This window comes from Mytilus edulis, chromosome 6, assembly GCF_963676685.1.
Source record: "Mytilus edulis chromosome 6, xbMytEdul2.2, whole genome shotgun sequence".
Lineage (NCBI taxonomy): Eukaryota > Metazoa > Mollusca > Bivalvia > Mytilida > Mytilidae > Mytilus > Mytilus edulis.
The window spans coordinates 75,095,035-75,116,447 of record NC_092349.1 but is presented as its reverse complement, the minus strand read 5'-3'; the positions used below and the strand labels follow the sequence as shown (position 1 = coordinate 75,116,447).

Genomic DNA, 21,413 nt, shown 5'->3' with positions numbered 1-21,413 from the left:
TAAGCTGTTCTCAGACTGTATATGAAGCACTTACACAGCATGTTCTTTACTGATCAATAATAATAATAATGGTCTCAGAAAAAAAATGATTCAATAATAATATGCGAATTTATGTGAACCAGCCGTCAGTTACTTTGAGAACTCTTAGACCGTGTTCACATTGAACTAAACTCGATATAGTGTAAGTATAATCAACAGTCAAACAGCACATTAGTACGTTCCTATTGATTAAAATCAATGTTAACATGCAGTTCAAATATGGTTTAGACTACATGCAGTCCATAAATTTTAGGCCTTGTATTTGTTAAGTATACATAAAACTAAATAAAAAGAAGGAAGTTACATTCGTTATGTCTGCTGATAAAAAAATATGATAATCTTATAAATTAAGTTAACTGCAACGAATAGAAGGATTAATTTTCTACTAAATAAATGTCAAATTCAAAGGAATATTGTTTTCGACCTTTTTCGGATGCAACCGGATGCAACGGATGTAACGAACTACTATTCGATGGTATTTCACCTCAAAGTACCTTTCTTTTCGCAAATATGTATATTATATAGTATGCATGCTGGAGAAAACTCATATTTACAATATTTAAAGATATTACATGTTTTTCCAATATTAGTTTGTTACTTTTTTGCTACATTTACTGGCAATGTGATAAGATGATGAAAGCTGTATATTTTTTTCTCCTTGGAAATAAATTCATCAGAGATACCAGGACTAAATTTTGTATATACGCCAGACGCGCGTTTCGTCTACAAAAGACTCATCAGTGACGCTTGAATCCAAAAAAGTTAAAAAGATCAAATAAAGTACGAAGTTGAAGAGCATTGAGGATCAAAATTCCTAAAAGTGTTGCCAAACCATCTATGTGCATTTAGAAAATACAGCCTACCGATAGGTGGTATGGATATCATATTGGTACGAAGTGTTCCCCTTAAATGCCAGATTTGTTACTGTTTAGTTAAAAGCCTATTATGTTATCAATCTAAGCAAAGACCCGTCTATATTCAATCATTTAATACTAAAAATTAAACAAAATTTTCCGTAATATCGATGTCAATTGTTATCATTTAGAATTTCTTATCATACAAATGATTCTTTATATTCTAAAAAGAACAGCAATAAAAGAGAGGCAACAATTATCAAAGAGATAATTAAACTTATAAGTTGAAAACAAACAAAAAAAATGCCATGAAAAAAACACCAAACAAAAGTATACTAAAAATAACCTACAAAACTAAAAATCGACTAACCAAACCACAGGAAAATTCGAGGTTGCTCCCATGTGCTCAGGAAGGGTATGACTATCCTCATCAACATGTGGCACCCGTCATGTTGATCATGTAAGAACAAACCCCGGTAATAGTCTTATTTGGTAGGTCACATTTGAAAAACAAATAGGATGAGATTATGATAAATACAATTGAAACATATCTGTCGTTATCTGAAAAACAGGTATTCCTTAACGATCAACCAATTTATGATGGCGTCCGTTCAATTTTAAAGGGATGCTTTAAGCTTCATCCCTTATAACTCTTGGTTTTAATTAAAGATTCCCAATACACGGAAAACCTGAAGGGAATCATGACAGGAGTTGTCTGGAATAGTGTATTAACTGATAGATGTAAATACTCCATATATATAGGCTCCACTGTAATGTTGTTATATATAAATGCAAATGCATCAACTAAGAAGATAAAATCATTTCTTTAAGATACCAAAATCACAAATCCTTCAAGCTAATGTCTTTCTTATCCAGTCTCATTGGCACTCATTCCACAACTTCTTATATCTATAAGCTACATTACACGAATTTGGGTACATATATATATACTTCCCTAGCTTGTCAATTATGAGAATGCACTGTTTCTAGGAGAAGCAACTAGTAAATAAGGCTCGTGAAATTTATAAAGTGCTATTTTTTTTGCCAACAATAGTAATATTAAAAGAAAACACCTTCTATATTGGTCGGTTTTTGATTGAATTTACCTTCAATCAGCTTCAAAATTCCCTAAATTTAACATGATATCTTCCGACATTCTAAATCGTTTCTCAAAAAATCCCAAACAGCTATAACGCCAAATATTAAAAATAGATATCCCCATGTCAAATTTGTTATTGTGTCTCCTCCATCTTTATGATATGTAAGATTTTATTGATTGTTTGTTAAAAAAAACTAGGCTCAGAAAGTGTTTCTTTTCAAATTAAAGATAAAAGTGATGGTGAGCTTGACTATATGTTACACGCAGATCTTTCGTTCCTGTTTTGTGTTCGCCATTTCGCGGAACGCATCTTCAACTGATGACAATTGAAGTCAGCTTCATATTACACTAAGCTAACAATTTAGAAACTAAAAACTTTAATGCTGCATACCAGCCCATATAAATTTGTCATTTGTTAAACATTTAATTTGGTGATTCGTCTGTATCCACGTAATTCACGAAAATTAGTATCCAACGAATATAAATAAGTCCATAGTATTTCAACTCTAATTATAAATCATGTGAACTGCTAATTTTTCTCTATAAGACAAACGATAAAGATAGTTTTTATATCATAATGTTTATCAAATGTAATTGATGTAATGTAACACGTACATATGATATATGTGGTTATATTGATGTAATGTAACACGTAAATATATTTAGGAATACAAATATCAAAAGAATGAAAACATGTTGTTAATATGTTAATTGCACAAGGAAACATATTTGTCTACTTCAGGATAAGAATTGTATGCGAACTCCCAGATGTCAGTACCTTCCACGCGCTATTTTGATAATAAATAATGTGTGTTGATGATTCATAACATTTAAGTACGTATGTTTATATTGTTTACAATTTGTTTGTTTCACCTACCTTCAAATATAAATTTTTTTTTTATTTCATTTGTCCTTTTTCGATGTATCTTTTTGATATTATCTTCCATCACTTTATTATATAGTTTAAGTAACTTAATACATTATTTTTCTTTTAACACATTTATAATATATTTTTTAATTGTTTCTTAATTAGTAGGATCTGTTTATTCAATCTTAGACCTACATGTGAAATGGAGTTTATTATGCTCATTTTACAGGTTTAATAATCGGTTTCTACAATAGGTTGTCTATTATCTTTTCATTTTGTGATTTTGTTGGTTTCTCTTCAAATTTTGAGTATTGATTCTTCCTTTTATATCTTATGCTTCTTTGTTATAGTTATAAAAAAGACACAATCCTCAATCCGGAATGAATATGTTTCATTCATACATGTGATATACACAAAGAGATTTGCAGGTTCTGCTTAACAATTCGAAGTTTTTTTTTCTTCTAATGAGATAATGGCTTATTTTCATCTATTGTCCTTTGTATTTACTTTTGCAGTTATTTTAAGCACGACAAATAAAACCTACGGGTTACAATTGAAATGGACAAGTTTATAGAGTACAAAATCAGGAAAATCTTTCAATTGCATGGTATTGTAAAAAACAAGATGGTACGGAATGATTTTTAACGAGATAACACTCCACAAATTATCAAATGACGTACCAGCTAAAACCTAATGTATACCTTTTATTTGGTGGATTTTGTGGAAAAAGGTGAAACTCGAATTTAAGTATTCAACAACCTACACAATTTTATATAATTGATGTGTTTATTCGGTTTTAGTTTGTATCCCGGATTTGTTTTCTCTCAATCTATTTTTGACTTTCGTACAGCGGTATAATACTGTTGCCTATATTTATAGACTTGGAAGCACTTTGCCATATTCAGGAAAATAAAGTTATGACACGTATAGTATAACTTGCACAAGCCCGTTACGTTTAATACTTTATTTTTTTTAATGATATTCAATTATATCCAATATGAAAATCGAAAAATAATATTGTTGGCTACATAGTGTGCTAGTAATCTTATACAGTATATATGGGATCAGTAAATTCCAAATGGAATGAGAGCGAAGCGGTTGCTTTTAATTTATCATATTCCAAGAAATGTGTATGAGGGAGGATAAGATTCTATCTCGCTTGCAGATTTGTAAAGATAGTCAATATATTTTACAATATCAATATGAATGTAAACTCCAGAACTTTAGAGAAAGTTGTTGCAATGTACACCACCTTCATAAGATGAATTACTGTATATGGAAATAAAATGCTTGTGACAATGAGTACATAATTTCTAATTTTATATTATAATTCCAATATGTGCTCTGTATTTTTCGGTCTACTTTTACGGGATGTTGTGAGTAAAAATTCATTACTGTCACCATAATTTATAATTATAACTGTCATATAAGAGAGAGAGTGTAGCTAGTTATAAATCTATGTCGAATCCAACAGAAAATGCCTCTACAATGTCAGAAATATAAGGGTTGTTTTCGATTTTGATTTTGCCATTTGATAAAGTACTTTCCCTTTTGAATATCCGTCGGAGTTCGGAATTTTTGTTAATTTACTTATTCCGGACGGGCGATGGTAAACATAAGACTGACAAGTGGCTCTCTAATCAATCAGTTTCAGATAACTTTGAAGTGCATGAAATGACAAAGAAAATTCTAAAAGGTTTTGAAAAACGACGTTAGTAATTTTTACCTAGAGGTAGAAGGTACTCTTGAAATAAAGTAATTCATTCCGTTAAATATTTTTCATCAGCTATATACGTTATTTATCTTACTGATCGTGGTCATGTTTTAAAAAAAACCAAAAATACACATAGAAGAGATAAATGTTAAATATTTATGATAGATGACTTCAACGTCCTTGAGAAACCTTTAAACCCGGATATGAAATTTTTATATCATGTATTTGTTGTTTTAGTTGAAATTTATCACTGAATCTGACACCAATACGTTTTTAACAAAAACATAAAACGCAAAACAATACAATAGCGATTGTTTTAAGAAAAAATAAATTAAGTGTACCGATGATCGAAACCGGTTTATTTCTGTATATATATGGGTTCGAATCCCGGCGAGGGAAGAACCAAAAATTTGCGAAAGCAAATTTACAGATCTAACATTGTTGGGTTGATGTTTAGACGAGTTGTATATACATTATGTACACAGCCATGTATCACCATCATTGATGGCGATCCGATGGATACATCTGTTGTAGGGTTGTCACTGACTCAGACGTACTTATGAATATAATTATTTTCTGTGACTGTATCTTACATTAATTTGTAGGATCCTTTACTATAGATAATTTAGCTGATCTGTAACAACAACATCTTCATGCCTTATATATCATGTACTGTAGTACGCCGCTAGATTAAAACTGACGTGGAAAGGTAACACATGCCCACCGAAAGCTCTTTTATTGAGAGCCCAGGTGGTCGTGTGGTCTAGCGGGACGGCTGCAGTGCAGGCGATTTGGTGTCACGATATCACAGTAGCATGGGTTCGAATCCCGGCGAGGGAAGAACCAAAAATTTGCGAAAGCAAATTTACAGATCTAACATTGTTGGGTTGATGTTTAGACGAGTTATATATATATATATATATATATATATATATATATATATATATATATATATAATATATATAGACGTTTTAACATTTAAATAAACGAAATTAACTTTGATCTTGAACAAGGTAAGATAGATGTGATATCTCACTGATTAGTTTGAATTTTGCTGTTTTTGAAAATGATTGGATTTTTCGCTACTCATATTCTAAACTTGTTCTTTTATTTCGTTGTCCATTTCAACATTTTCTGTTGTAATGCGCTAAAGCTTTTTGTCAAATAACTCAGCCAGCAGTTATTCAATTCGTATAAAATGTGCAAATCAATTTCAATTTTTTATATTTAAAAATCACTATGTTACTACATGTTAGAATTTATTTTTTTTTCATATCAAAGGTAGAAAGGGGTGTGATTAATTATGGTTCAGCATTGAAGTTGATACAATTTTTAAAGAAGTTTTTATAATGTAGTACATAACAAGCTTGTTCAAAAATATAATGAAATGAATGGTCTCGTTTTTTTTTATTCAAAATTGTCTAAATGTCTATAGATTGTATATAATAACATAAACGGTATCAATTTCTCTGCATCAGATGCGCATTTCGACAATACATGTCTCTTTAGTGATGCTCGTGGCCAAAATATGTGAAATCCAAAGCTTATATAAAGGATGAAGAGCTATAATCCAAACGTTCCAAAAAAGTATAGCCTAGTCCGTGCAAGGAAACAGAGCTTGCATGAAGGAGATACATTCCTTAATTTATAATAATTTTTAACATTTGGTAAATGGTATACTCAAGTTTTTTTTTGAAAAGAAATCTAAACGATAGCATTTTAAAATAAATGTTAAAAGAAGATAATCAGAAAAAATTAGGTCACGGAACTCATTTTCTTTCTACATAACAAAATAGGCAAATTCAAATCAAATTCTTTTATAATTTCTTCAATTTTTACTAGGCAAAAAAAGAAACGTTACATGCTTGTAAGATCATTTGATTTTTTATAACAAAAATTTGATAACAATAAGTTAATGGAATAGTTACCTAACATAATTTTAAAGAGAACAATAACAAGTTTTCTCTATTGAAAACAATATTGCACATTTTCTGACATTTTTAACAGGACGAGTACAGAATTCAGGTTAACATGTCAATACCTTATATGACTACCTCTTGCATTTATGACCACCTGGAGACATTGTTGACCAAGGCAACACACGAATATAGTTATTCTCTAAAAAGGTCAACGAAATGTGTACCACGTGACAACGGGTGTTGTCCTACTGAAAATGTGGTTAAAACGGTGTCTTCGGAGAAACGGGAGAACAACTGGAGCCAGAAATTCGTCCGTATACCTTGTTGCATTTAGGTTATAACCAATGATGATTTTGAGCTCGGTGCGTTCCTGGTAGGATATTCCGCCCCATACCATGATTCCGTCACCACCAAACTGAGGTATTTCCTGCACGCACGCATCAGAAAATCGTTCATTGCGCCTCCATTAGACCCTGACTCTGCCGTCGCTAAATTGCAAGTTGAATTTAGATCCATCAGTAAAAGGAACCTGTCTCCATGTTTGCCTATTCCATCGAATTCGTACCCGAGTCCATTGAAGTCGCGCCATCCAAGACGCTGGGTAAGGATAGATCCCTTCAATGGACGACGAGCTCTTAGACCAACTTGACGTAATCGGTTACGAACTGTTTGAGCAAATATTCTGTTGTTATGTCTTCCGTAGGTTTGACGTGAAGTTTTTGACGCGTTTACAAATCGATTCCTGAGAGGAATGATGCGGATGTGCCTGTCTTGGCGTAACATCGTTTCACGTGACCTGCCACTACGGGGGTGATCATTTGTTGTGCCAGTAAGACGAGTCTTAAGCCTTGCAACAGTCATTCTAGAGACATTAAAATGATTTGCAACCTGCACTTGAGTCATCCCTGCTGCCAACATCCCAATAGCTCGTTCTCTCTCACTTTGGCGTAACTTTTTCAATTTTTTAATGCGATCTTTTGTTAACAATCGTGTTCGACTCAATTTATGACCAAAAGGACAACTCGATTCCTTCTCTATACTGGTAAATGAAAAAACAATGGTTATTTGTTTGAAATCAGAAAATGACGTCACGTCATTTCCGATCTTTTTTTATAAATGAGTAACTTTGATAAATACATCATTCCGGTTTCTAGTTTTAATCATGAAAATATTTGAAATTAATATATGTGATATTTTCAAACTTAAAAACAATGTAACGTTTCTTTTTTTGCCTAGAATATTTGGCAAGTTGAAACAATATGATTCAAGCAAAAAGTGTTCTTTATTTGTAAAACAAGCAGTCGTTAATAAGTAAACATTAAAACACATATTTATCTTCATAAAGACGGAAGCATTTAAAACAACCCATCATTCTTCCATTTTAATTAAATATCGAGACCGATTGTGTACTGCTGTTTTATAATCCAAGATTGCGGAATACAAGTTTTCAATCTTCTTTTGATATTTATATTCCTACACAACATTTATGCACATCAGTTTGATAATGTTTTGAAAATGTTATTTGAGACCAAACACCTTTTACAAGTTATTGTTAGCGTTACAATATTTGTTTTTTTTTTTACTTTTCAAATCAATTCCAAAATTCACATTTTAAAAACAAAGAAAAGAAAAAGTATCCTCCGTAAAAGTATTTTTTAAGTTCAGGAATAAAAATACAACAAACACACATAATTATCTTTTTCTTTAATGAGATATAACACTACTTTTATTAAACATAAATTTTTCATACTTAAAAAAGAGACTTCTATAACCTTATCTTATAAAAGTTATAAACAGATAAATATTTACTTTTTGACATATCCTCTTTGTTATAATCACATAATGTATATCATGGTAGGAATTTATCAATCAAGCATACTATTCATGATAAGTTGTAATTATTTTCGAGGGATACAATTATTGTGTCATGTTTATTACATAATTTACTTATTTTATTTTCGTTCAGTCAAACATGTTACTAAAAGATAATGAAAATCTGCTATTTAATATGGTAGCTGTTGGTATTCATTTGTTTAAAATTACTATCATAATTAAAAATGACATTCTTGACATTGGTAACATCAAGAGGCATCTTTCAGAATAACCATGAAGCCAACTATTGTGACCATGATTTGTCTTGTGCTGCTATGTGTTTTGTCGGAGGCACGTGGTAGAAGATGCAAAAAATGTCCACAGTATGATACAAATCAAAAAAAGTTATGCCGGGCTACTTTCGGTAAGCTTGAAGATTATAAATTATTTAATTGTATCAAAGTTTGTTTCGTACTTTCTCAGTTATTTCAGAGAAGGAGATTTTTGTAATTTGGACAAGAACAACCTAAATGTGTCGAATAAATCAACATTTTATAAATAATTTATTATACATATGAAATGAACATATCAATGATATTTCATGTAACTTCGAAAGTGCTAACTTCTCTTCTTGTGATACTCTCGGGGACAAAACGCCAACCAGCAGTGCCATCAAAATATAGCAGGTTTATAACTATGGATGCTAAAGGCACGTTCGTTTACCAAAGAATCATTAGTGCGCTTGGATACAAAAAGATGGTTATACCGACAAATAAAAAAAAAAGCAAAGCAAAGCGATGCCTGAAACTTGGAAACACACTTTTAAGAGGTTTTATCTTTAATGCATGATATGCAACAATGATTAATCTATATGCAAACCTGATAAGTTTGACAAACATCATTTGAATAGAATTTTATTTTGTATTGTAGCAACAAAAGGAATAATAAAAAGCCAGAGACGCGTGGACGATAAAATTGAATACACAGTGAAGCCAAATTATAATTTTATAGTGAGTAACCATGCATTGTTTTATAGCAATGCACTAATCTTAACATTTAGAACACAATACGGTAGTTTTCTTAATCTGAAAAATGTGCAGATCAAAAGAGCAATTACATATCAAATTGGTTTACGTGTGCTCAATTTATTTCCTAATTAAACGAGGATACAACAAGTATTGTATTTTCAGATTTTTTCGGTCATTAATCATTGCTATTGTTACAGAATGTGCAAAAATGTTTAAATTATTGTGATCACCGGACATGCTCATACTAGTATTTGAAATGAGAGTTGTTTTTTCCGACACATTTTTTTGTCCTTATTTTCACAACAATAAAAACTTCTCTCAAATTCTGAATTTACAGCATAATAAATTGATCAAATTGCACTATTCGTAACTTCACAAAAACTAATCGCCAAATCAGTTTTAAATATTTTGAAAACTGCAAACACGTCCAAGAAAAATGAACGTGGTATATTTTACTTTCATATTATGCCAAATTAACTGCACCCAAAAAATATAAAAAAAACCCAAACGTATACAATATTCCGACATATATTATATTGCTAAAACATTCAGAAGGATGATGTCTGGGTAAATTATACTTGATCATTTAAACGAACAGAAGCTTTGAATGATACATATTTCGTTAAACTTCTTGGATTATATACTTGTGTTATAAATACATATACATAAATAATAACAGAATTATTCGATTACAAGTCAATTTTTAATTTTAAAAGGTAATATATTTCAAATATCATTACGTGTCTTTTATTATATTTTTGTAATGTTGTAGATCAAGCTCCCAAGTATTGTTAAAATTCTTTCTCCGACAAGTGAATGCGGAGTGTTTTTATCTACAGGATATGAATATCTTATATCAGGTCAGTATTTAATGCATTCTCTATTTTGTTTAAGTGACTAAAACAAAGTTGATTAATTAATCATGTGAACAAGATAAAGAAGATACCAATGAAAAATTCAATAATCAGACATGCAACAAGATAACAATTTAAAAAACTTGATTAGTTATGTTCATTTAATTGTTTAGGAGTTAAGTGTGCCTTCTGTTTTCACTAAACTAGTACACATTTTTTTGTCCAATTTGACGCCCGCCTCTAGTTGCTTTATTTTCTCACTGTGTCGCAGACCTAATATCTTAACCCTCGGTTGTTACCTGCCATTGACCACTTGACTCGGTTGTTGTCCCTTTTACGTAATCTTGATTTAAATAGCAAACCGTTACATTGAAAACAAAAGACTAAATGACGCAAGCTATACCAAAATACAAAGACAAACTCAGCTGTTGCTGCTTCGTATGTTACATCCGAATTGTTGTTTAAACAAATACAAACCATGCAAAAAATGATTTCTGTATTGTAGCAATCGAAAAATAAGGTTGGGGTTATGATCATGACAAGGAGACATATCAATCGTCATGTGTGAATTAGATATACCATTACGTTCAAACAATCCACAGAGGCTTCCGATGATCGTATTAAGGGATATGGTCATCTTACGAATTTGGAACGTTTAATGCAATAGCTTCTTTCTGAGCAGTAAACCTATATCAATAGGATTAACCTTACATATTTTAATTCATTTTGTTACACCTTTGAAAAATATGATCCATACAGATCTGTTGACATGTTACTCCACAGAAAATGTAAAGTTAACAAATTGAAGTTTGAAAATCCTCTTTTTTCTTGTTAAGTTTAGTTCTAAACGGACCATCATTATCAAAATGTAGGTCAAAATATGAAATAGCCGAAATTAAATAATCACCATGTAACCACTATAAGATGCGCATGTATATGGAAAACGTCTTGCATGTTGATAATTCCATAGTGTTTTTTTTTTACCAAATGTGACGTGTTGAAGTGCTCCTTCACAAGTAGATAATTTGATGAATTTAAAAAAAAACTCAGCTTCTTTATTGTTTTGGTTCGTAGAAGACCAGCAAAATTGAGTTCCTCCTATCAATATACTGGTATAAATGTCAAAATTGAGTTCATCCTATTAATATACTGGTATAAATGTCAAAATTGAGTTCCTCCTATTAATATACTGGTATAAATGTAATGCACTGTTATGAATCGCGGATACCATATATAAATTCTTTAATGGAGTTCTATATTATTTTATGTTCGAACATTTTTCTTCATAGAAAATCACAATTCATTTTTCGTATTTGTCCATATATCTGAATAAAATCTTATGATTACTCAAAATGCTTTAACATTTGCTTGAAAGAAGAAACTCCAAGTCAAATTCATGAAGGAAAGAACTTATTAAATGGCAAATTCAAAAGCTCAAACACAAACTAACAAATATATAACACCTGTCATATTCTTGACTTAGTACAATCATTTCCTCATGTATACAATTGTGGATTGAACCTGGTTTTATTGCAGGGTAAAACTCTCACTTGTATGAAAGTTTCATTGAAATTAGCGTTGTTCTATCCGCATTTCATTTAAAATGCATACGGCACGTTTTTTTTAAACTCATTTTTCCAAGCCAGGCTACGACAAAGATACATAAAATCGAACATAAAAACGAGCAGATAAACTTATGTTAGATCTTCTTTAGTTGGGGACTTTCGCAACGTATGTAATAAACACACAACACATTAAGATATACATTTTATTTCATTATTCAAAAAAATATAAGATACATTGGAAAACATACAAAGCTTAATTTATTATAATTACTTTTCCTTTTCATTTTCCAGGAGTGAAATCACGATATGGAAATACTTACGAAACACACAACTGCTTTTGGAATGACCAATGGATTGATATTCCAGCAAATACACAAACAGAACTCACAAATGGAAAAATGTATGCAAGATGTAATTCATAAACCGATATTTAAATGTTATGAGCATTTCTATGTGATTACAATAATAATAAATAGCATATGCACAATAAATGAATAAACAATCCGGCACCACATGTGATATCTGTCGTGTAGCTCATGTTCGAAAATAAATAATTCTAATTGGTAGGTCAGTTTTATAACATCGGAAGTTACTTCCAATTTATTTTAAATATTGTCGATTTTCTGTGTGGTAGAGATTGTTAAAAGATGACAACAAGTTATCAATTGATCATGCGGCTATATAATCATAAGTAAATCTTGCAATGCGACACACAAGCAAACTTGCTTTCGAATTTTTGAAAAAAATTTAAAAAGTGTGACAGTATATACATATAAGAACACTATGACTTTCAGATGAAAAACATTAACAAAAGCACCTTTTCTCTGATTTTTTTTTTGGCGGACAGATTTTGTGGTAAAGACTGATCCTGCAATCCTTTGTTTTTCTATTATACCCAAAATTGGTTTTTGTTTATTTTGCAAATAAAGAACATATATTTTATCATTTTATCCTTATAAAAGACAAACATAAACATGGCCAATGTTCATAACAGTTGAAGACCATATCTCGGTATGTTTTGTTTGTTATTTCTGTCATATATTTTGCTGAATATCAATACTGAAGTCCGAAGAAAATTCAAAATGGAAAATCCCTTATCAAATTGCAAAATCAAATGCTCAAACACATCAAACAAATGGACAACAACTGTCATAATATTTTTTCGCATTATCATCTACTTTTTATATACAGTCCGCTAAAAGTTAAGCACCACCATTTGTATTGCTTCTATTTTTCTTTATTTAAAAACATCAGTTAATCCTCGAAAAAGAGAAAACATTCATGTAGCAATTTTGCAAACATATGCCATACACAAACCATAAACTTAAGTTTGGTTACTTATGCAGCTACTATATATTTAAGTTTTGCGTTCATAGAAATAGTGTAAATTACACAAATCAGAAACGGAATTTAAGTTTCACCGTGATTTTATTATTTTACAACATCAAATAATCAAATGTTATTAAAATTCTCCACAATTAATCTATGGTATTCGGCAAATTTAATGTCAATATTTGAGTCAATAGGAAGTGTATCTTTCTTCCGATACAGATAAATAGCACAGACCTATTTCATTCATCAACATTTGCAACTTTTAAATCGCCAGTATTTTGCAATGGTGGATCTCTGTGATTGAGATTTCTGTTAATGGTAACATAGACATGTTCGATAGGGTTCATGTACGGAGACAGAGTAGGCAAACTGTTAGTTTTAATGGCTTCTTGGTCTTTATACAAGGTTACTATCCTTGCCCTCTGTTGTATAGCATTGTCTTCCATGTACATATGTCTGTTCGTTCATGCTGCCCTTCAAAATATGCATTCCGTGCTTACCACGGTATGAGAAGCAACCCCATACTGTAACACCACCAGCAACGAATGCAGTCGTTGGGCAGTTGTTATTGTGATCATAGGCAGTTTTATATCCCCACCAAACCGTAATATGCCGTCGATTGGTCTTAAAAGAAACCAAATCTTATATGACCTGATCATACGGTGACTGATCTCTTCATTATACTCCTAGGTTGCCTCATTGAAATCGACGGAACAATGTTCGAACACTAAAACGACCACCTGGAGGCCAGTGGTGATCAAGCTGCCGGTTAGGAGTAAATGAGTTGGCTTAAGCACGACGAATAAGCAGTCTCGTCTCTCATCACGGCAGGTTGTTTAACAATGTTTAACGGGATCTTCCAAACCTTGGTCTATTATTTACAGTCCCTGTGTCAACGTTGTTAAAATCTGACAATGACGTTGTATTTAACATTAAAATGGTTGCCTATGCTCTAGGTGTTCCACCAAGTAGCACCTAAGACAAAAAATAGCGCTTCAAGTTCTTTAATGTGCAAATTTTTGGCAAACATTACCATTTTACACAGAACAAATCATTATCAAAAATGCCACCGTTCGCAAAATGACACACATATGTTGTCACTTACATGATTAGGTATTTGTCACATGAAAATCAGATAAAGTGGTGTCACTAAAAACAATCTTGTTCGCTTTTAAGACGTGCCATATGGGAAACAAGCTAAAAGAATTGATAATACGTGAAAACAAATTCTGCCGCAACAAAACACCACTGACACCCAGTTACTTTCCAAGCACGGATTTGCATTTGTTTCTGTTAAGCATGTGATGGAACAGTTTAGTCCCTTGCCTCACATTCACCTTGTCAAACAGTTTCACTTCCATATTGGTAAAATATATTTTTAGAATAAATAGTTTTACTCAGCTGCAATAGTTATGCTCTTACGTGACATCATGAAGTTAAATATCCTCAGACAAATAATGGACAGAATGAAAAGATGCCAATTTTGAACTTTTAAATGTTTTGCAATCAAATTAGGTCCACCAGATAATGTACTTCTAAAGTCAATTCCGTTCCACCAGATAATGTTCTTCAAAAACATGTCATCGTTTGGTTAACCTTCCGTTTCTCAACTACAAAATAATGACTTAAAATTCATTTTTGCCGTGAAGTAGTTTAGTGTTACAAGTTGAATTGTATCATCTCAAGTTGGCAAGAAGGGTGATCTGCAAAATCGTTTGTACTATAAAGATTAGGGCGGTTGCTATCATGATCATGTTTGAGCCATACCCATATCACTGGCTTAGACATGACAATTATAGGACTTTTGGGAGTAACATATGCAAAAATATAGCTTTGTTTTCAATTGTAGTCAACAATATTCATGTGCTTTATTATGAATATAAGAGGAATATACCAGAGGACTTGGTGGACAAAAGAAATGTTAGCTTGATTTTATTTAGTAATATCTGTCGATTGTCGATTACATAAAAGTCAGAAAGAATCCCATTAAAAAAAAACCTAGATCAACATAACCAAAAATAATAAGATGGGTTATTATTGCCAATGAGACAACTTTCCAAAGATAAAATGAATGGGACGTAAGCAAAAATAATCAAGCTTTCATCTTTCAACAACGAAAAACGTCATACCATAGCAAAATGGTTTGTAAAATCAAATAAAAACGACTAAATTAACAAGAATAAAATCACTATGCAATACATGATATGGTCATGTGTATGCTTTATCATTACTCCCTGTTTTTTTTTCATTGCCATCCATGTAGTGTGATTGATAAAGATACTTATTTACACAACTCGTACATCACTTAATAAATGCAACAGTAGTATAACATGTTCATACCTACAGTAAGTAATAAAACATCCGTTCTCCATGTTGAACTTTTTGGAAGAGTTCAAACCCAACATTAGTATTGGAGGCATATATAACTCAATTGCAGGTTGCGTGTTTGCTGTTTTAGGGATGTCAATATTTTTCTGAGGTCTTGTATAACCCTTAGTGTGATTTTTGTAATGAAAATACGGAACATCAGTATCTTACAAACACTTATGTATATCCCATGTAGCAAGCATATTGTATACTCTACTGTGAGAGGCGAGTAAACAAGCAACACCGTCTGTAATAAATCAGCAAAAGACATTATCAACAGACTATGAAAGGCAAGTTTGGGATTTATTTAACTAGACCCATCTTTCAAGCTAGCAGACCCTTAGATGAAGATGCTTTGAATGAACACGATTGTAAACAAATATATGATTCTTTCTAGAAAATAAATTCCAGGAGAATTTTTTCTTAATATGAATGCAAATTGCCAAATTTTATTTATCGTAGTTAAAAAAAAAAAAAACACTTTCCAACTCAGAATCAGTAATTTTTCATAGAATGTATGTATAATTTCGAAGTAAAAAAATTTTTTTTTTAAATCTGCAATTATTTCTTCATTAATCAATAAGCGTTTTTGACGTCGATATGTTGTTTCGTTAAATTTAAATGAGATGATCTGTTGGTTAAAAGACAAATCACTACCGTTTTCCGAGAAATGTTGTATTTTTCTTTCCAGATGGTAACCTGTTCTGAACGAATTAATTTTTCTTATTTCAGAACATAGTATAGACACATGCTCATAAAAATATCAATTTGGTGATTTTTAGTTAAAGTTCATAGAGCTAAGGCTGTATGCAAAATGATATCAAATCTTGCGATGTTTCCATTTACTGTTCCTTGACCTTAAGCCTGTATGAATTAAAATAAAATAAAATGCAATTGGTTCATTATTTTTTCATCCTACAATCTTTTTTGTTGTTTCATAATATTAGTTTTACTGACTAATATTGATTGCCCTATGTGCGTGCATTAATTGTTTGAATACATTACTACTCTATTATAATTTATTGTTTGTTCTTTCATTTAAAAATTCATTGCAGTTGACTTTTTTTATAGCATTATTTTGTGCCATATTTTTTTGGATTTGAGCGTTACGGATGAGTCTTTTGTAGACCAAACACGCGTCCAGCGTAAAAACATAATATAATCCTGATAACTATGATGAATTTATTTACAACCACTGGGTCGATGTCACTGCTGGTGGAGTTTTAATTCCCCGAGGGTATAACCAGCCCAGTAGTCAGCACTTCTGTGCTGACATGAATTATCATTGGTATGTTAATATTTATAAATTAAATGTTTACAAAACTTTTGACTTCTTGAAATACTAAGGCTTTTCTACTGCAGGAATATATTACCGTAGCTGTATTTGGCAAACATTTCAGGAATCACTTCTAGGAATTTTTATTCTCAATTCTTTTCAACTTCGTACTTTATTTGGCCTTTTAAACTTTTTTGAATTCGAGTGTCACTGATGAGTCTTTTGTAGACTAAACGCGTGTCCGGCGTAAATACAAAATATAATCCTGATATCTATGATGAGTTTATTCACAACCACTGGGTCGACGCCACTGCTGATGGATTTTTGATTCCCCGAGGGTATCACAAGCAGCCCAGTAGGAAGAACTAGTACTATGTGCTGACATGAACTATCATTGGTATGGTAATATTTATAAATTAACTGTTTAAAAAACTTGTGAATATTTGAAGTACTTAGGCTGTTCTACTTCAGGAATAGACTACCTTAGCTGTATTTGGCGAAACTTTTAGGAATCACTTTAAGGAATTCTGGTCCTCAATGCTCTTCAACTTCGTACTTTATTTGGCCTTTTTAATATTGTTTTTATTCGAGCGAGTCTTTTGTTGACAAAACGCGCGTCTGGCGTAAATACAAAATGTTATCCTGGTATCTATGATGAATTAGGAAGCATATGTTCATCGCTTACAAAAGTTTGGCTCCTAATGAAGATTAAAAAAAAAAAAAAATACAAATCAAACACTTAAAATTTACAAAATATTATTGCATGTTGAATGTATCATATTCTTAGTCAGAAAAATACCTGTACCAAATCAGAAATATGACGGTTGTTACCAATTTGATGTATTTGAGTATTTGATTTTCCCATTTGACAAGAGACTTTTCGTTTTGAATTTTCCTCGGAGTTTTGTATTTTTGTTATTTCATTTTGTATTTATACTGGTCACTTCCAGGTATAAGACAGTTATAAAAAGTAGCTTATAAGTACATGAAGTAATACAGAAAGAAATCAATCTCACGAATAAATGTTTTTCTAACTGTAAAATAAAAAAGCGCCTTATACCGCAGTCCCACTAGGCCACGATCGCACTACGATCTGTGAAAAAAATGCAAATTTTGATGATCGTAGTGCGATCGTGTAGATCGCAGTAAGGTCGTAGCACGGTCGTGGTGAGGTCTTCAAGATCGTGATGAGCGTGGCCAACTTTAAACATGTTCAAAAACAATCGTGGTGAAATCATGTCGTAGTAGAAGCGTAGTGAGAGCGCACTTAGGTCGTAGTAAGATCGCAAAGGTCGCTGTACCATCACAGCGAGAGCGTAGCGCAAGCGTGATTCTATTCGGAGAGACTGCACTACGATCTCACAGCGATGTTATTACGACCTCACTACGACCATCCCGTTCTCACCACGAACCAAATACGCTTCCACTACGACTATACCACGTTTACACCACGCTGTTTAAGACCATAATACGATTCTTGCACGCCCTTGCCGTCCTAATTACGCTCTTCTTACGACCTGACTACGTTCATACTACGACCATCATTCTCATTGTCATTTTCACATAAAATATATTATATATCTCAAGATTTTGTTTGTCTGTATGTAGTTCTTGTACATTTGTTCTAACGGCTCAACCATGCTTCTCGTTTATATAGATTAGACTGTCGGTTTTCTCGTTTGAATGGTTTTACACGTCTAGTAATCTTTGGGGCCTGTATAGCTTGCTGTTCGGTGTGAGACAAGGCTCCGTGTTGAAAGCCTTACCTTGGCCTATAATGGTTTACTTTTATGAATTGTTACTTAGATGGAGAGTTGTCTCATTGGCACACATACCACATCTTCCTATATCTATTGACACATCTGTGTCATATCTGCTGTCGTTCACTAAAATATCGTCATTTGAGCTTTATGGACCAGCAAAATCTAGGTTAAATTGGTCTGTCCGAAATCTTTGCTTGATCAGGATTCGTTACTATCAGAGCTCCCTCTGCCTCTACATCAACCCTACCACCACGCCCACGTGTTCTAGAAAATTTTGGTGGCATGACTGTATTGTTTCCGAAAAATCTATGTTTTAATCAGAAATAGAAGGAATGGAATTGTATTGATATGGAACACGATGTTGACGTTATTACTGATAACGTAATTAGATCGCGGTATGAACGTAGAATAATCGTAGTAAGAACGTACTTTAATCGCAGTAAAAGCGTGGTAAGATCGTGTTGCAATCGGATAACTCGTGGTATGGTCGTAATGAGAACGTGATGAGCGTAGAAAAATCTTGATAAGCGTAGAGAGATCGCAGAATCAACGCGATGAGAACGTGATATAACCGTAGCGGGATCGTTGCAGAAGCGTAATGGGGACGTAGTAGCATCGTGAAAGCAACGAAAATTTACATTTTCATGCCGGTCATACCGCGACCTCACCACGATCTGAATTAATTTTAGATCGCAGTGAGCGTAGTGCGATCGTGGTCTAGTGGGACTGGGGCTTTACATACAACGAAAATTTTAACATCTATCATGCAAAACGAAAAGCAAATGATTTTCCTCTATGATAAAGAATGCATATGATATATAAAAAAAACCAAAAACTGACATAAAATCATATTGGCCGTGCATTCCTTTTGTTCCGCAAATGTGGCTTAACATTCAGACATTAAACCAATATACCTCTAGCACATTGTTTGGTCTGAAAAAATGAGATACAATACCAGGTCTTGGTGAATTAATTCGCATTCAATTATATAATTCAAAAATTTAAGTATACGACCCCAGAAGGAGTTTAGCATCTTATACCTCCATAACGTTTTGAAGTTAAAGATACTCCGATCTAATGAGTATTACGTTTATCATTTACAACTTATGTGGAATAATTCACATGCAGGTGTTTTTGTTATGATAATTATACCATTCAATTTATTTATCTATTTCAGGATAAGGTTTTGATATGTTTTCTTAAAGACATCAGTACCATGCACGACCCATTTAAATTGTAAAATATGTTTTTACAACTATAATTGGTGTTAAAAATGTATTAGTGACCATTACATGTTTACATATAATTCATCATATAGAATAGAATTAGCAAACCAATTTAAGGACAAGACATTCTGTAGCCGTAGATCCCCTTTAAAGCCCCATACAAATTTAAATTGCTGAAGAAACTTTAGAATTTCTGCTCTCAGGAATAAATTACTTAATTTTTATTTTTCAGTCCAACTTTTCCTGTTTGAGGGTCACTGATTAGTCTTTTTGCTTCTGGCATACAAACTTATATGTCTAATACATGTATTTTTGATGAGTTTATTGGTACAATAAAAAAAACTAACTTATTCGTACAAAACCAATTTCGCACCTTTCAATCAGATGGCTAAGTATAGTATGACATACATGATGTCTGCTGTTTGGTATGTTATAGGTTTATGCCTATTTTTCTTTTTTAAGTTTATGTTCTAAATAAAGGCATCAGTAGTATACCTCTGTTCTAAGAGCACCGATGTATCACACAATAGCAATACATGTAACCATGACTTTGCTAGATTCGTATTACATGATCAGGGTTATGTGTCATTATATTTTACAATTATAAAAGCAATAGGGATGATTTAATAATGATGTCAAATATTATATGATAATCTTTATACGTTTCATATGATTTTCAAAATTGTTTTTTTTTGTTTAAAAAGGCATGCTAGCTAAAAACAAAAAAGTGAAGAAAGTCATAAAAAATACCCTAATTATTATTTGATACAGCAGATGCGTGTTTCGTCTTGAGAACAAAAGAAAAACGAAGTAAGGGAGTAATACAAACCAACAATTCTCGAAACGTGTGTGGCCCTGAAGAAGAAAAACCACAATGGTAATGAGTAGGAAAAACAAATGTTGTTTTAAAAGAAAAACAAAAGGATTTGTTTTAATATTTTCTATCATTATATACTAGTCAACAAAATAAATAAAATACATAAGTTTGAACTGAAATGTATCATAAAATATAATAAATAGGAAAAACTGTTACATGCTTAAATGATGAACATTCATTTACAAAACAAATGCATATGATTAAAAGAATCTTACCAAATTGCAAAGTTAAGAATACGAGGTGTTGAACACAAGGGTCAAATTTATTTTGCGGAAAATGGCTACAAAAGCCGTCACTTAATTTAGAAAGAGATGAGAATTAATTATTTAAATATCTGCAACGGCATTTAAAATTTAAAGCAGAAAATGTTTAAATCAACGCATTTAATTTCTCATATCGATTTTTGAATATGTCGTGACTTAAATCGATTGTTATAATAGGAAAATAACACTCTGTAAAACTTAGACCAATAAGGCCATAATTAATCGCGATACAGTGTATCCAATTTTATTATATATGGAAAATACATGGTCTTGTATCATTTCTATTGTTGACAAGTATATTTGTGATATATATTACCTTGTTCTGTAAGATGTGTTTACACCAAAGTACACGTATATGAAATATTTGATAAACCGTAAAACCCGGAAATAACAATTTGATAGATCTATGTTGACGTTTAAGTGAAAATAAAAAAAAAACAATAATTATGACAAATGCATGTTTTTGACTAAACGCATGACGCAAAATTGTTTTTAAAGAATTAATAAAAAAAGATAAATCATTACCAAATCCGGGTCCTTTGTATATATAGGGACGT

At 31.9% G+C, this 21,413-nt stretch overlaps 1 protein-coding gene across 2 annotated transcripts; it reads left to right on the top strand.

Annotated features, from left to right (window-relative positions):
* Positions 1 to 5,530: 5,530 nt before the first annotated feature.
* On the top strand, positions 5,531 to 12,228 carry LOC139526812 (NTR domain-containing protein-like). Of its 2 annotated transcripts, none has more exons than XM_071321965.1 (5): positions 5,531 to 5,587; positions 8,593 to 8,729; positions 9,236 to 9,315; positions 10,106 to 10,193; positions 12,044 to 12,228. In XM_071321965.1, exons 2-5 carry the CDS (start codon positions 8,600 to 8,602, stop codon positions 12,172 to 12,174), a joined length of 429 nt encoding a protein of 142 aa, XP_071178066.1. In that variant the 5' UTR covers positions 5,531 to 5,587; positions 8,593 to 8,599; the 3' UTR covers positions 12,175 to 12,228. The 2 variants fall into 2 exon arrangements, with proteins under 2 accessions (XP_071178066.1, XP_071178067.1); XM_071321966.1 differs by lacking the exon at positions 5,531 to 5,587 and adding an exon at positions 6,586 to 6,599.
* The last annotated feature ends 9,185 nt before the right edge of the window (positions 12,229 to 21,413 follow it).

Coding starts and splice junctions, on each gene's coding strand:
- LOC139526812 (XM_071321965.1), top strand. CDS start 8,600: ATGAAGCCAACTATTGTGACCATGATTTGTCTTGTGCTGCTATGTGTT. Junction 8,730..9,235: donor GTTATGCCGGGCTACTTTCG/GTAAGCTTGAAG, acceptor TTTGTATTGTAG/CAACAAAAGGAATAATAAAA. Junction 9,316..10,105: donor AGCCAAATTATAATTTTATA/GTGAGTAACCAT, acceptor GTAATGTTGTAG/ATCAAGCTCCCAAGTATTGT.